Consider the following 15974-nt stretch of genomic DNA (forward strand, 5'->3'; position numbering starts at 1 on the left):
CAGGATACTGCAACTGTAAAGAACCAATGCTTTCTTAGACATTCACAACTGCTGTTCAGTGAACTGATCGAGACACAACTCACTTCACCTTCTTGAATAAATGGGTCACATCAGCTTCTCTCCAGTTCCACTGCAAAGTTTGCAGATAGAAGGATTGAGAAATTGTGACCAGAACCTTTGCTATCTTTTTCTCAACTTCTGTCAACAGTCCAGGGTGAACATGCAAATAGTAAGCAGACATTCACCAAGCTTTCCTCATTTTCCAGAAACAATTCATTGTCTACAATAGGCTGTGAATTGTTCAATATCCTTCTCTAGTACACCCATGTTCTCACTTCCAGGGTCACATTTATTCACGCTGTACTTTTTTTTTATCCTCCCATAAGTGTTTTAATAAATATCTGTTAGGAATAACACAGAATAACTTAACTGCCATTCATGCAGTTATTTTTATGCTATATTAAGTGAGATGGTAAATATTTGGGTGTCTCTAATGTATAACTGTGAAAGTAACCAGTCCTGCTGTGTATCTGGTAGAAAAACATGTTTATTATTTTGAGTTAAGCCCCATTAACTCTTAGCAACATGCAGCTCCATGACTGTTGTTCTTCTGAATTTTGCAGCTTCAATTTGATAATCAGAGTTTAGATTCAGATCAGAAACATTCAGGGTAATGATCTGAAACAGCAGTCAGTGCTGTTTATGTTGATTTTTTTTTTTAAATCAAGAAAGGCAATTAGGAGAAATTTTGGAAGAACAAGTGATAGTATCGTAATGACAAGATTGTTGAGTGCTCATCAACGGTGAATATTAGGTCTCATTCTAAGCTGCAGACATGAATTAAACATTAAATGTGAGACCATTACATTGCTGAAAAAATAGAACACACCTTTTGATGAGAAACATGATGCCAAAGCGCGAGATAATCCATGATTCAGTGTTTTATATCAATGTCAGAAGGTTCAGTGACTTTTACTATTTCATATAATTAGACAGTAATTTCAGATTAATTTGAGATAAATGCAGGATGCCCCTAGTGTCAATGAAGATTGGCGAGGGTCAAGGGTGGGAGCAGTTGGTGATTGGCGCAGGTCGAGGCGTGGGGAGTTGGTGTTTGTCGTGGGTTGAGGCATGAGAGGGGTTGGTGATTGGCACGGGTTGAGACATGGGGAGTTGGTGTTGGTCGAGGCATGGGGAGTTGGTGATTGGTACAGGAAGTGTGGGAGGAGTTGTGATTGGCACGGGTCGAGGCATAGGGGGAGTTGGTGATTGGCGCGGGTCGAGGCGTGGGGAGTTGGTGATTGGCGCGGGTGGAGGCGTGGGGAGTTGGTGATTGGCGCGGGTGGAGGCGTGGGGAGTTGGTGATTGGCGCGGGACGAGGCGTGGGGAGTTGGTGATTGGCGCGGGACGAGGCGTGGGGAGTTGGTGATTGGCGCGGGACGAGGCGTGGGGAGTTGGTGATTGGCGCGGGACGAGGCGTGGGGAGTTGGTGATTGGCGCGGGTCGAGGCGTGGGGAGTTGGTGATTGGCGCGGGTCGAGGCGTGGGGAGTTGGTGATTGGCGCGGGTCGAGGCGTGGGGAGTTGGTGATTGGCGCGGGTCGAGGCGTGGGGAGTTTGTGATTGGCGCGGGACGAGGCGTGGGGAGTTGGTGATTGGCGTGGGGAGTTGGTGATTGGCGCGGGTCGAGGCGTGGGGAGTTGGTGATTGGCGCGGGTCGAGGCGTGGGGAGTTGGTGATTGGCGCGGGTCGAGGCGTGAGGAGTTGGTGATTGGCGCGGGTCGAGGCGTGGGGAGTTTGTGATTGGCGCGGGTCGAGGAGTGGGGAGTTGGTGATTGGCGCGGGTCGAGGAGTGGGGAGTTGGTGATTGGCGCGGGTCAAGGCGTGGGGAGTTGGTGATTGGCGCGGGTCGAGGAGTGGGGAGTTTGTGATTGGCGCGGGTCAAGGAGTGGGGAGTTGGTGATTGGCGCGGGTCAAGGAGTGGGGAGTTGGTGATTGGTGCGGGTCAAGTCCAGTTGAAGAATATTCTTTACTTCATGCCAAGATGCATCAACTTCCTCAGAGGTTTAGGACCTCCCCACAGTCCCCTTGAAAGAGAGAGAAAAAAAACATTAAAGTACACATTCAACCCTCACCAATCACTAATGCAACACACACTTCAATCCTGCTTTCAAAGACTCTGCATTTTAAAGTTATTTTAAAATGAAGTTTAGGATGGATGTAATATCTATAATTCCCAGTTATAACTTGTTCTTCATAAATGTTAAACCCAATTCATCCATGAATCAGCATCACATTCAGTAAAACCTGCCCGGTTGCATGTTCCAGATAATTGCCGATAGTGATTTGGGGAAGGTTAATGGTGCCTGCCTGAGTACTTACAATACTTGACCAGAACTGTTTAGTCAGAATGAGCCAGCCTGCAGAGAAGCCCATGCAGAACTTGAACCCTTTTAATGCCCAAATCTCTCGGGATTCCTCAGCAATCCCACGACTACCAACATTACATTTTCACATTGTTCCTGTGGAGCAGGAGGAACGTGCTCCAGACCCTAGGGGAGTTGCAATCCTCACCCCCACCGCCCTCCCCTCACTGCAATACCCTGTGTCCCTCAGCCCAGTGACGCTGCCAACAAGGCAGGATAGCCAATATTGATCAGTATTCGCAGCTCGAGCTGAGTATCCTGACTGATTCTCAGTGTGCACTGATCACACAACACAGACCCTGGGCCTAACTCCTCCTCGAGCAGCCATGTCTCAGTGAGGCTCCTAGTTTTATTCAGCATCTTGCATTTTATAGAAACTGACTCTCAGTAACAATGGAGCTTGTTGTGTTCCATAAACAGAATGTTCATTCCATCATCCAATTGCACTCAACAAACTGAGCTCTTTCTGCTTGTTTTGGCATTCAGATGGACATTACAGATTCCCTAGTGTGGAATCAGGCCATTCAGCTTAACCAGCCCCAGTCAGCATTTACCCTTGACAAGTAATTGGAGTGACCAATGTTCATTCTCCAATCAGTAGCTGTAAAACTGCCCCGAATCATCCGCATCAGATTATTTTATTAAAATGGCAGTTTCTCAATCTACAAATTAAATTTTAAAAAGTGATGGAATGGAGTTAGCCTCCTCGCAAGGGTGCACCGAGTAGCCGAGCCTGAGCCGACTACCCTCGCTCCATGTACCCCAGCACAGGGGCTGTGTGTCGGGATCAGAGCTTCTTAATCTTGAGGACAATCAGTGCTCGTAACAATCACCTATTCTGTTTTTGTACAGGAATCAATCTCTTTGACTTCACTACCTACCAGTGAAGTTTAGGATCGGTCAACATCTCTGCTCAGAGTATCCATGTACATTGCTAGCGAATTATATTCTGTTTTTCTTACAGAAATAAAGGAAAGCAGGAAGGAAAAAGCAATGGGACTTACTTGAGGAGAGCGTACCAGTAAAGAGGGGGCATCAGATCAGCTTTCATGTGGAACATGCTCCTCCTCTCCTTGCCCTGGTCAATAGGGAAGGTCTCCAATGGTTGAGCATCATAATCAAACTCCGCCAACACACATTTGTTGTAGCCAGTAACCAGCGGACAGGAGGTGTAACCATCATACTGTCAACCAAACAACAATGAAATTAATAACATGGTTATGTGGAACCATATATGGAAAGATTCAACCTCAGGATGTTCCAATGTGCTTTACAGCCAATGAAATACTTCTTGAAATGTAGTCACTGTTGTAATTAGGAAACATGGCAGCCAATTTGTGCACAGCAAGCTCCCACAAACAGGAATGTGATAACAACCAGATAATCTCATTTAATGATGTAGATCGAGGGACAGCAGGGAGAACTTTCCTGCTCTTTGAAATAGTGTCAAGGGATCTTAACCCGAGTGGGTTGACAGGGCCTTAGTTTAGCGTCTCATCTGAAAGACAGCACCTCTGACGGTGCAGCACTCCCTCAGTACAGTAGTGTCAGCCTGGATTAGGGGCTAAAGTCCTTGCAGTGGGACTTGAACCCAGAACCTCTGGCTCAGAGGGAAGAATGCTACCCACTGAGCCACAACGGACAAATTTCATTATTTTCTGCAAAGTTGTAACATGGCTTTCTGATGAATCATTCCAGTTGAATTCTGTGGTTGCCATCAGTTATTTGCTTTGATGAAACGTGACCAAGAGGAACACTGGGCCTGGGGATAACCCATTGTGAACCGTAGGCTGCGTGGTTAAGGCTGAGCCACACAGGCTGGGAGCATCTCAGGGTCAACCCCAGGCTCGAGTTAGTCAGTTTCAGTGGGGCCATGAAGGGCCAAGGTCTCAGTACCCAGGGTTTGGGAGGAGAAACTGATTCTTATTTGTAACCAGTACCCACCAATGCCTGCAGGAAATGAATATAAGAACATAAGAACTAGGAGCAGGAGTAGGCAATTCAGCCCCTCGATCCTGCTTCGCCATTCAATACAATCATGGCTGATCTCATCTCAGCCTCAACTCCAATTTCCTGCCCTTTCTCTATAACCCTTCAACCCATTACTAATTAAAAATCTATCTATCTCCTCCTTAAATTTACTCAATGTCCCAGCATCCACCACACTCTGGGGTAGTGAATTCCACAGACTCATGGCCCTTTGAGAGAAGTAATTTCTCCTCATCTCTCTTTTAAATCTGCTACCCCTATTCCTAAAACTATGACCTCTCGTTCTAGATTGCCCCAAACATCCTCTCTACGTCTACTTTGTCAATCCCCTTAATCATCTTATATACCTCAATTACATCTCCTCTCATTCTTCTAAACTCTAGAGAGTAAACTGCTCAACCTCTCTTCAAAGGACAAACCCGTCATCTCTGGAATCAATCTAGTGAACCTCCTCTGAACTGCCTCCAATGCAACTACATCCCTCCTCAAGTAAGGGGACCAAAACTGTACGCAATACTCCAGGTGCGGTCTCACTAATGTCTTGTACAGTGTTGCAGCAACACTTCCCTACTTTTATACTCTATTCCTTTAGCACTAAATGCCAAAATTCCATTTATTACCTGCTGCACCTGCATACTAGTTTTCTGCAATTCATGCATGAGGCCACCCAGATCCCTCTGAAGTTTCTCTCCATTTAGATAAAAACTTGCCTTTCTATTCTTCCGACCAAAATGGATAACCTCACACTTAACCACGTTAAACTCCATCTGCCAAATTTTGGCCCATTCACCTAACCTATCCATATCCATTTGTAAATTACTTCTTTTTTTATTGCAACTTACTATCCCACCTATTTTAGTGTCATCTGCAAATTGGGTTATAGCATCTTCCATCCCTGCATCCAAGTCATTAATATAGATTGTAAATAGTTGGGGCCCGAGGACTGAACTCTGTGGCACCCCACTAGTTACATCTTGCCAACCAGAAAAGGGCCCATTTATCCCGACTTTTTGTTTTCCGTTAATTAGCCAATCCTATGTTCAAGCTAACACATTGCCCCTAACCCCATGTGATCTTACCTTGTGTATTAACCTTTTGTGCGGCACCTTATCAAGTGCCTTCTGGAAGTCCAGATATACTACATCTACAGGATCCCCATTATCCACTTTACTTGTTACATCTTCGAAGAACTCTAGCAAATTAGTCAAACACGATTTACCCTTCATAAAACCATGCTGACTCTGATGGATTGCGTTTTGACTTTCTAAATGTCCTCTTATTATATCCTTAATAATGGATTCTAACAATTTCCCAACGACAGATGTTAAACTAACTGGTCTATAGTTTCCTACTTTCTGCCTCCCTCCCTTTTTGAATAAGGGCGTTATATTAGCATTTTCCAATCCACTGGAACCTTTCCCGCATCCAGGGAATTTTGGAATATTATAACCAATTGATCCACTATCTCCGCTGCCACTTCCTTTAAGACCCTAGGACATAGGCCATCAGGCCCTGGGGACTTGTCTGCCTTCAATTCCAATAGTTTGCTCAGTACTTTTTCCCTAGTGATGATGATTGTTCCAAGTTCCTCCCTTCCTATAACCTCTGCATTACCTGTTACTATTGGGATGGTACTAGTGTCCTCCACCGTGAAAACTGAGGAAAAATACTGATTTAGTGTCTCCGCCATTTCTGTGTTCTCTACTATTAACTCCCCAGTCACATCCTCCAAGGGACCAACATTCACTTTAGCTACTCTCTTCCCTTTTATATACTTATAGAAGCTTTTGCTATCTGTTTTTATATTTTGCGCTAGTTTTCTTTCATAATTTACCTTTGCTCTTTTTATTACTTTTTTAGTAACCCTTTGTTGATCTTTAAAAGTTTCCCAATCTTCCAGCCTGCCACTGGCCTTTGCAATATGGTATGCCTTCATTTTTGTCTTTGTGTTATCCTTAACTTCCTTGCTTAGCCATGGATGTTTTTTCCCCCTCTTACAATCTTTCTTCCTCTCTGGAAAATAATTTAGTTGGGAGGAATTGAATATCTCCTTAAACATCTGCCATTGCTCATCAACTATCCTACCTTTTAGTCTTCCTGCCCAGTCCACTAGGGCCAAATCTGTCATAATGCCTATGTAATTACCTTTGTTTAACTCCAGAATGCTAGAGTGGGACTCCAGTTTCTCGCCCTCAAACTGAATTTGAAATTCTAGCATGCTATGATCACTCTTCCCTAGAGGATCCTTAACTATGAGATCATTAATTAATCCCACCTCATTACACAATACCAAATCTAGAACAGCCTGCTCCCTGGTTGGTTCCACAACATATTGCTCCAAAAAACAATCTCTAATACACTCAATGAACTCTCCCTCGAGGCTACCCTTGCCAATTTGATTAATCCAGTCTATATGCATATTAAAATCATCCATGATTATTGCCGTACCTTTCATACAAGCCCCTAGTATTTCCTGGTTTATACTGTGCCCCACTGCAGAACTACTGTTTGGGGACCTATAGATTAGTCCCACGAGGGACTTCTTTCCCTTGCTATTTCTTATTTCTATCCAGTGCCTATATCATTTCACTACAGCACTGATCTCTTCCTTTACTAACAAAGCTACACCAACTCCTTTTCCTTCCTGCCTATCATTCTGAAATACTGAGTACCCTTGGACATTCAATTCCCAAACCTGGTTTCCCTGCAATCATGTCTCAGTAATCGCCACTAAATCATAACCATTCGTCTCTATTTGCGCTGTTAACTCATTAATTTTATTTCAAATGCTTTGTGCATTCAGATACAAAGCCTTTAAGTTTGTTCTACTATTAAATTTCCCTACTCTTGTACGATTCCTTGGTGCAATATGATAGAACATAGAACATAGAACAGTACAGCACAGTACAGGCCCTTCGGCCCACGATGTTGTGCCGAAACTTTAACCTACTTTAAGATCTAAGTAACTACCTACCCTTCATTCTACTATCATCCATGTACCTATCCAAGAGTCGTTTAAATGCCCCTAATGTATCTGCTTCTACTACCACCGCTGGCAGCGCATTCCACGCACCCACCACTCTCTGTGTAAAGAACCTACCTCTGACATCTCACCGAAACCTTCCTCCAATCACCCTAAAATTATGCCCCCTGGTGATAGCCCTTTCCACCCTGGGAAAAAGTCTCTGACTATCCACTCTATCTATGCCTCTCATCATCTTGTACCCCTCTATCAAGTCACCTCTCATCCTTCTTCACTCCAATGAGAAAATCCCAAGCTCCCTCAGTCTTTCTTCATAGAACATGCCCTCCAGTCCAGGCAGCATCCTGGTAAATCTCCTCTGCACCCTCTCTAAAGCTTCCACATCCTTCCTATAATGAGGCGACCAGAACTGAACACAATATTCCAAGTGTGGTCGAACCAGGGCCTTATAGAGCTGCAGCATAACCTCGCGGCTCTTAAACTCAATCCCCCTGTTAATGAAAGCCAACACACCATACGCCTTCTTAACAACCCTATCAACTTGGGTGGCAACTTTGAGCGATCTATGGACATGGACCCCAAGATCCCTCTGTTCCTCCACACTACCAAGAATCCTGTCTTTAAGCCTGTATTCCGCATTCAAATTCGACCTTCCAAAATGAATCACTTCACACTTTTCCAGGTTGAACTCCATCTGCCACTTCTCAGCCCAGCTCTGCATCCTGTCAATATCCCGTTGCAACCTACAACAGTCTTCCACACTATCCACAACTCCAGCAACCTTCGTGTCATCGGCAAACTTGCGAACCCAGCCTTCCACTTCCTCATCCAAGTCATTTATAAAAATCACAAAGAGCAGAGGTCCCACAATGATGTTCACACGTTCAGTCCCTTCCTTTTATTTTCTGGTAACAATCAGCCTCATCACTAACCAGCACTCCTACCTTCCCCTTTAACTTTGACTTCCTAATTTTCCATGCAACTGAACCCTCCCCCCAACTATTTAGTTGAAAGCCCTATCTACAACCCTATTTATGTGATTCGCCAGGACTCTGGTCCCAGCATGATTCAGGTGGAGCCCATCCCATTGGAATATGTTGCGAAGCAATGAGAATAGAAATGGACTCAACTGTGACGCCTCTCATTTTAACTCTAGCCACACTCAGGAGGCGATAGGAGAAACGGATGGAGCAAACAATGGCAGCCTCGACTCAAGTACCTCACCTTCACCCGAGAGAAGCTCCATCTCCATCAGTCCAACAGTGACGGAGTCAATCACAATGCTCGACAAACATCCACAAAACCAACTCTGCCCAACCTTCCCAACCAGCCAGTCATTTTTGTCACCCCACTGCCCCCCACCCCCAACATGGAAGGTACAGTAATTGTAAAAAACATTTCAAAACAGCAACCTCCCCATCACCCCCAAGGCACAATATCCACAACAATCCTATAGTTTGTAATGGCCTCGGAGTGAACATAAACCTGCAGGAGAAGTAAACCTATCACTAAGATCAAATGCAGAACAGGGTTTTAGCAAAACAACAAATGACTGAGCTTTCCAAAAATACTACATTTTATACTTGTAAAAACAGTGTAATTGAAGTGAGTAGATTCATCTCAACTCCTACTCCCAAAACACATTTAAAACCTGCAATCCTCATCTCTGGATTCGGCAAGAACATACTGCTTAGCGTTTCCATTGTCATACCATCCTCAAAGTCCCCACTCCCTCAACTGTGGCCAGCACTCTCCAGGAGCTCTGTATCAGCTTCAGTGTTGAGAAGGGGAATACATCACAGCGTGGGATCACTTTGGGGGCTTTTTAAATGGTTTCAGAGGGAATATTAGATTGGAGGGAGAAGGGAATCTACATTCTGTCCCGTTATTGAATGGCCAATTTTCAACACCTCAACAGATCTGTCCTGATGGGGTTTTGGTTCCACAGGCATCGACACTGATTGGCAACTTGAAATGCTGGTTCTTTCCAGGTGAAGACGGTGAGTTCAACTTCCTATTGGTCACAAGGTGTTTCATAATGGATTGACCCTGTCCACAAACACTGAGGATGGAGGGAGGGCGCGGAGGGACGGCCGCACTGTCGGAGGGAGGGCGCGGAGGGAGGGCCGCACTGTCGGAGGGAAGGTCGCACTTATACAATTATTTAGGGCTTTGCTAAGACCACACCTTGAGTACTGTGTGCAGTTTGGTCTCCTTACCAGAGGAAGGATACACTTGCCTTACAGGGAGTGCAACAAAGATTCAGTAGATTGATTCGTGGGATGAAAGTAGTGTCCTATGCAGAGATATTGAGTAGAATGGGCCTACACTCTCTGCAGTTTCGAAGGAAGAGAGATGATCTCATTGAAATGTATAAAATTCTGAGAGGGCTTGACTGTGTAGATGCTGAGAGGCTGCTCCCCCTGGCTGGAGAATCTGGAACTAGAGGTCAGTCTCAGGTTAAGGGGTCGGTCAGTCATTTCAGACTTAGATGCAGGAGGAATTTTTTCACTGAGGGTTGTGAATCTTTGGAATTCTCTAGCCCACTAAGCTGTGGATGCTGAGGCATATACAAGTATAGCCAAGGCTGAGGTTGATATATTTTTGGACTTTTAAGGGAATTAAAAGATATGGGGATTGGGCGGGAAAGTGGAGTTGAGGCAGAAGATCAGCTGTGTTCTTCATGAATAGTGGAGCAGGCTCAAGGGGCCAAATGGCCTACTCCAGTCCTATGCTTTATGTTCTAAGGCATGGTACTTATCCTGAGCCTGGTGATTTTTTAGTCAACTCTAATCAGAGTGGTACATTATGAGTTTGAAAGGGCTGTAAGGAGCTGAACCATGTTTATAGGATCCATTTCCCAGCCTCTGTAACCAGAGTGTGTTGTGGGATGACCTTAGGAGGACCACCTTAAGAGGCTGTAAGTGAAGATCGCCAGAGGAAGTGATGTTGGGTCACACAAGACTAGGGAATTGTGGGTGTAGCCCAACAGAGTGAGGTGTATTGATGTGGCTCCTGTAGTAGCTGTGTATATATGTTCTAGTTAAGCTATTTAAAAAAAGAACCATATCTTCTTTGGATATTGCTTGGAGTCCTGCGAATCTTACAGTAGTGCACATAACAATGGAACAAGTAATATTACATGACGGCAACATTTGGGATACTTTTTTCTGAAGACCAAATATTACATCGTGGCAATATTTGATTTTTTTTTCTGAAGAACTTACCAAGTGAAAACAAGGAACAGCTGTTTGCCTTCCTGGAGAGGCTGATGATTCAGGCAGAGAGCACAGACAGGACCCCGGGAGGTGTTGGAACTCTGAGTACAGCAGGCAATTTGCCAGGAGATTGGAGCTTTCAACTAATTTGGCAGTGAGTCATAAAATTTGAACATAAGTAGGATAGCCATAACTGCTTTAGTTTTCCCTGATTCTTTTCACTTCATGGGCGGGGCCTAAACCAAAATTAGCAAGAAGAGCTCAACAGCACCACAATGCACAAAAAACTGGGTACTGCAAGTTGCAGTGCTCTCTATGGAGAAAAAAAATTCAGTTTTAAAAAACTCAGTTTAAAAATAAAATCAAACAAGCTGTGTAAACAAAGAACTGCTCTCTCCATTTAAAGAAGCTCTGTAAACAAAAAGCTGCGGCTGTCCTCACTCTTAAAAGCAGCAGGTCTGCAAAAACGAACCTGTCTAAAAAAGGAAACAAAGGACCTGTATTTGTGGAACAACAGGATCATCCAGAAAATGGACTGGAAGGCATCAGACATAGCGTCTGAATTTAAATTGTTTTGACAACGGAAGGAACTGTGATTCCTGGATCAAGAGGTGAGCGAACCAGAGGAACAAACTGCAAAAATCAAGATCGCCCTGGGCAACAGGGACCTGCAACGGATCAATACAGCAGGATTGTCGGCTGAGGATCAGAAGGACCCGAGCATGATACAGACATTCCTGGAGGAGCAACATAAGGTGAAACTAAATTTCCGAGCACATAGGCTTGAGTTTATGACCCACTGGCAAAGGTAAGATGAGTCCATTGCCCAGTTTGTTGCAAAGTGCCAAATCAAAGCTCAAGAATGTGACTTCGCATTTATCAAATGGTCGTAATGGGTTATAGAGTTAGTACTAGTGTCTACCCCATTCGAGGGCTTTCAAAATACCTGCTAGAAAAGAAGAAAAGGAACACCATAGATGCACTACTCAATGATGGAAGGTAATCTGAAGCTATCATGGCTGAGTGCCAACAGTTACAAGCGTTGGGGACCACTACAACAATTGGTATGGTAACCAAGGCTCAGAAGTCTGCTGAACCTTGTGGCACAGGTGGCCTGCCTCACCCAATCTGCAGATATCCGGCGTGCCAGGTCCTGTGCGAATCTTGTGGCATGCGAGGATATTGGGCAAGGCACTGCAGAAGGCCAAGCTTAGATATGCACTCAGGAATTGTGGCAGATCACATGTAGAGAGAACATCTGCAAGACAGGATGGCAAATGCAGCAAGAGGTAGGCCAACACACAACAAAAGCCCAAGCAGGTACAGCAGGTCAGCAGAGAGACAGATTGCCAGGAGGACACAGATGAAGAATGCACTCGTGCGAACAGCAAGCAAGCATTTCACATTGTCAATTTGGATCAACGTGTCAATGCTATTATGCAATCTGAGGCATTCGCCATGATCGGGATCATATGTCCGCAGAAGAGTGGCAAGCATAAGCTCAGAGTGAAAATCAACACTGGAGCAAGTCCAAATATTCTGCCCATCCGTATACTGAAGGACATGTGCTTATGGGAATCTATGGTGCGACCCATCACAGCTAGAATGACTGCCTACAATGGTTCTCCAATCAAGTGCATTGGAACAATAACCTCACAATACAGCTATGGAAACTCTGAATGGCTACCACAGATTTTTTACATCATAGACACAACTGGATCACCTGTCACAGGACTTCCTATATGCCAAGGTTTCCGAATTGTCACAATATATGAAGTCAGTGACACACTGAAGATGGTAGGAAATATCCAGGACAAGCACGTTGGGTCAGTCCATGTAAAGAACAATGCAAAGGCTGGGAGTCATGACAAGAAGAGACAAGATGACCGGGAGTGTCTCCTCGGGCTTCAGTTCGTTTCAGCAAGTACCCAGAGGCCAGAGAGATTGCTGATGATTGGCGATGTTGCCAGTCATCATTTTTATAAGCTTTCTAAACAAGGGAAGATGAAGACATCGAATGACAGGCAAGCGGGACCAGAATTAGCTCGATTGCAAGTAGGACAGAAGCTCAGAGTCCTCAATCATGCATTGGGAACTTGGTATCCTGCAGAGGTTGCGAGGATATGCGACCAGCCCCAGATCATATGAGGTCCAGAGACCCAACGGTGCAATTCTCAAAATGGAACAGACAACACGACTTGTACTGACCCTCAGACACATTCAAAGATGAAGTCTGAAAATGATAGTACAGAGGCTACGAGCACAGAGGAAGAACATGCTAACCAGAGTGCCGAGTTACCAGAGTCTCAGAGGAGATGTCAAGATGAGCTCAGCTCTGGAAAAGGTTTATGATAAGATCGGGACAAATAAGCAAACCTCCTTTACATGTGAGAGTGTGTTAAACTTGCTTACTTGTAAATAGCGTTTTGATTTGATCATGTATAGTTAGTCCGAACCGCAACATCATTGTATATTGCACATATGTTTTTACCTTTGGAGAAAAGGGGGTTGTGTGAGACAACCTTAAGAGGACCACCTTAACAAGCTGTAAGTGATGATCACCAGAGGAAGTGATGTCGCATCACACATGACCAGGGAGTTGTGAGTGTAGCCCGACAGTGTGTTGGCGTGGCTCCTGCAGTGTGTGTGTGTATATATTGTTCTGGTTAAATTATAATAAAAACCCAAGTTTTCTTTGGATATTGCTCGGAGTCCTGTGACTCTTATAATAGTTCACATAACAAAGGAACAAGTAATATTACAGGGTGAATGTCTGAGGCTGAAATTGCTGGGGTAGATTTACAGATGTGAAGCAGGTTGTACCTTATCCGTTGGCTTCTGGTTCTTCATGACCAATGAAATGGTCTTGCTGAGGATTGCAGACTGTGCAGCTGCAGGGAAAAAAAGTTGAGAAATTTAATCTTATTTAATGTGTAATGAAGATTAAACAACAAACAGCTCCCAATAAATAAACAAACTCACTGCCCTGCCTGGTGGAATAGTGGGAGATCAATCTCATCAGTTACTGGGGGTTGATGGGCTTCATCCTAGGGCCTTAAAAGAGGTTGCTAAAGGGGTAGTAGATGCGTCAGTGTTAATTTTTCAAATTTCACTTGATTCTAGAAAGGTTCCTTCAGACAGGAAAGTAGCAAATATAACCCCTCTATTCAAGAAGTTGGGGGTGTGGGGGGGGGGGGTGGGGGAGAGAAGGGGGAAGAGGCAGAAAACAGGTAACTATAGGCCAGTTAGCCTGACATCTGTCATGGGAAAGGTGTTAGAATCAAATCATTAAGAAGGCTGTAGCTGGACATTGAGAAAAGCTCAAATTGGGAATAGTCAGCATGGTTTTGTGAAAGGTAAATCGTGTTTGGAGTTCTTTGAAAGAGTAACATGCACTGTGGATAAACGGGAGCCTGTTGACATACTGTGCTTGGATTTTCAGAATGCATTTGACAAGGTTACACATAAAAGGTTATTGCGCAAAGTAGGAGCTCATGGTTTCGGGGGTAATGTATTAGCATGGACAGAAGATTGACTGGCTGGCAGAAAACAGAGAGTATGCATATGTGGGTCCTTTTCTGATTGGCAGGATGTGATGAGTGAAGTCCCGCAGGAGTCTGTGCTGGGGCCTCAACTTTTTACAATTTATATCAATGACTTAGATGAGGAAAGCAATGGCATGGTAGCTAAATTTGCAGGTGACACAAAGATAAGTAGGAAAGTATGTTGCAGACCCTATAGATAGGTTGAGTGGGCAGAAATCTGGCAGATGGAGTATAATATGGGAAAATGTGAAGTTGTTCACTTTGATGTGGTGCTTGGAGCCAGCAGTGAGAGCTGGGTGTAGATGAGGATCAGTGATTCCTGCCCATCCTACAAATTGGATGCAGCTGATTGAAAGTACAAGGACACTACCCTCTATCTGAACACCCCATACACCCCCACACAGTGCATGATGCTGCCATCAATCGCATCCAACAACAGCCTGTCAAAGAAGAACTGGGCGAGAGTCCAACTCTGGAGGAAACTGTGACCACCATCAACCAGAACAACAAAGCTCCCAGAACCAATGGAATTCCACCCAAGGCCTTGAAGCATGGTGACCCTGCCCTATACACCAAGCTCCATGAGGTTTTCATGGCCTGCTGGGAACAGGGCTGGATTCCACGGGATCTTCCTGATGCTGTTATCATCACCTTGTACAAAAATAAAGGAGAAAAATCAGACTGCTCCAACTACCGTGGGATCACCCTCCTTTCTATTGCTGGGAAGATCCTGGCTAGAATACTTCTCAACAGGCTTGTGAGAAGAAGACCTCTTAGAGAGCCAGTGTGGTTTCAGAGCAAACAGAGGCACCACAGACATGGAATTTGCACTCAGACAATTACAAGAAAAGTGTTGTGAGCAAAACAAAGGCCTGTACGTCACTTTTGTAGACCTCACCAAGACATTCGACACTGTGAGCAGAGATGGACTTTGGAAAATCCTTGTAAAACTTGGATGCCCACTCAGATTCCTAGCCATAGTGAAGCAGTTTCATGAAAATCAGTATGGACAAGTCAAGCAAAACAGCAACCTCTCGAGTCCCTTCCGAATCTCCAATGGCATGAAGCAGGGATGTGTGCTGGCCCCAACCTTATTCACCATCTTTTTCAGCATGATGCTGCAGCAGGCAACAGAAGATCTTAAGGAAGGAGTTTACATAGGCTTCTGGACTAATGGAGGTCTTTTCAACCTCAGGCGTCTTCAGGCTCACACAAAGACACAAGAAACACTCATCCGTGAACTCCTTTCTGCCAGTGACTGCTCTCTTGACCCACAGTCAGTCAGGCCTGCAACGTAGAACACATTTTTCCGTGGCAACACAACTCTTAGGACTAAAAATCAGTTTAAAGAAAACTGAAGTCCTGCACCAGCCTGCACCCCAAGAAGAATATAGACCACCAAGTATTGTCATTGAGGGAACCAAGATCAATGCCGTCAAGCAATTTACTTATTTCAGGAGCATCATCTCGTCTGATGCCATCATAGACAAGGAAGTGGACAATAGGCTCTCAAAAGCAAACAGTACATTCAGCAGCCTCTACCAACAAGTGTGGAGCAACCACAGCCTCAGAGCACAGACCAAACTCAGTGTTCAAAGCTGTAGTCCTCACTACCCTTCTGTATGGCGCCGAGTCATGGGTCCTATACCGCCATCATGTACGCCTTCTAGAGCGCTTCCATCAGCGCTGCCTCCGCAGCATCAAGATCCACTGGCAAAACCGCATCACAAACATTGAAATCCTGGAAACAGCCAACATCACCAGCATCGAGGCCATCCTCATGCAAAGCGAACTGCGTTGGGTGGGTTACGTTGT

At 44.8% G+C, this 15974-nt stretch overlaps 1 protein-coding gene across 2 annotated transcripts in view; it reads right to left on the reverse strand.

Moving 5' to 3' along the window:
• Window positions 1-925: 925 nt before the first annotated feature.
• Window positions 926-15974, reverse strand: part of sqor (sulfide quinone oxidoreductase) — a 66892-nt gene continuing 51843 nt past the window's right edge. For both annotated transcript variants that reach the window (XM_068018337.1, XM_068018336.1), the window contains exons 8-10: window positions 13438-13505; window positions 3429-3607; window positions 926-2085 (exon numbers count right to left, since the gene is read on the reverse strand). In XM_068018337.1, coding sequence (XP_067874438.1) covers window positions 2028-2085; window positions 3429-3607; window positions 13438-13505 — 305 coding nt within the window. In that variant the 3' untranslated portion in view covers window positions 926-2027. The remainder of the gene's footprint in view (window positions 2086-3428; window positions 3608-13437; window positions 13506-15974) is intronic.

The sequence above is a fragment of the Heterodontus francisci genome, chromosome 38 (genome assembly GCF_036365525.1).
Source record: "Heterodontus francisci isolate sHetFra1 chromosome 38, sHetFra1.hap1, whole genome shotgun sequence".
NCBI lineage: Eukaryota > Metazoa > Chordata > Chondrichthyes > Heterodontiformes > Heterodontidae > Heterodontus > Heterodontus francisci.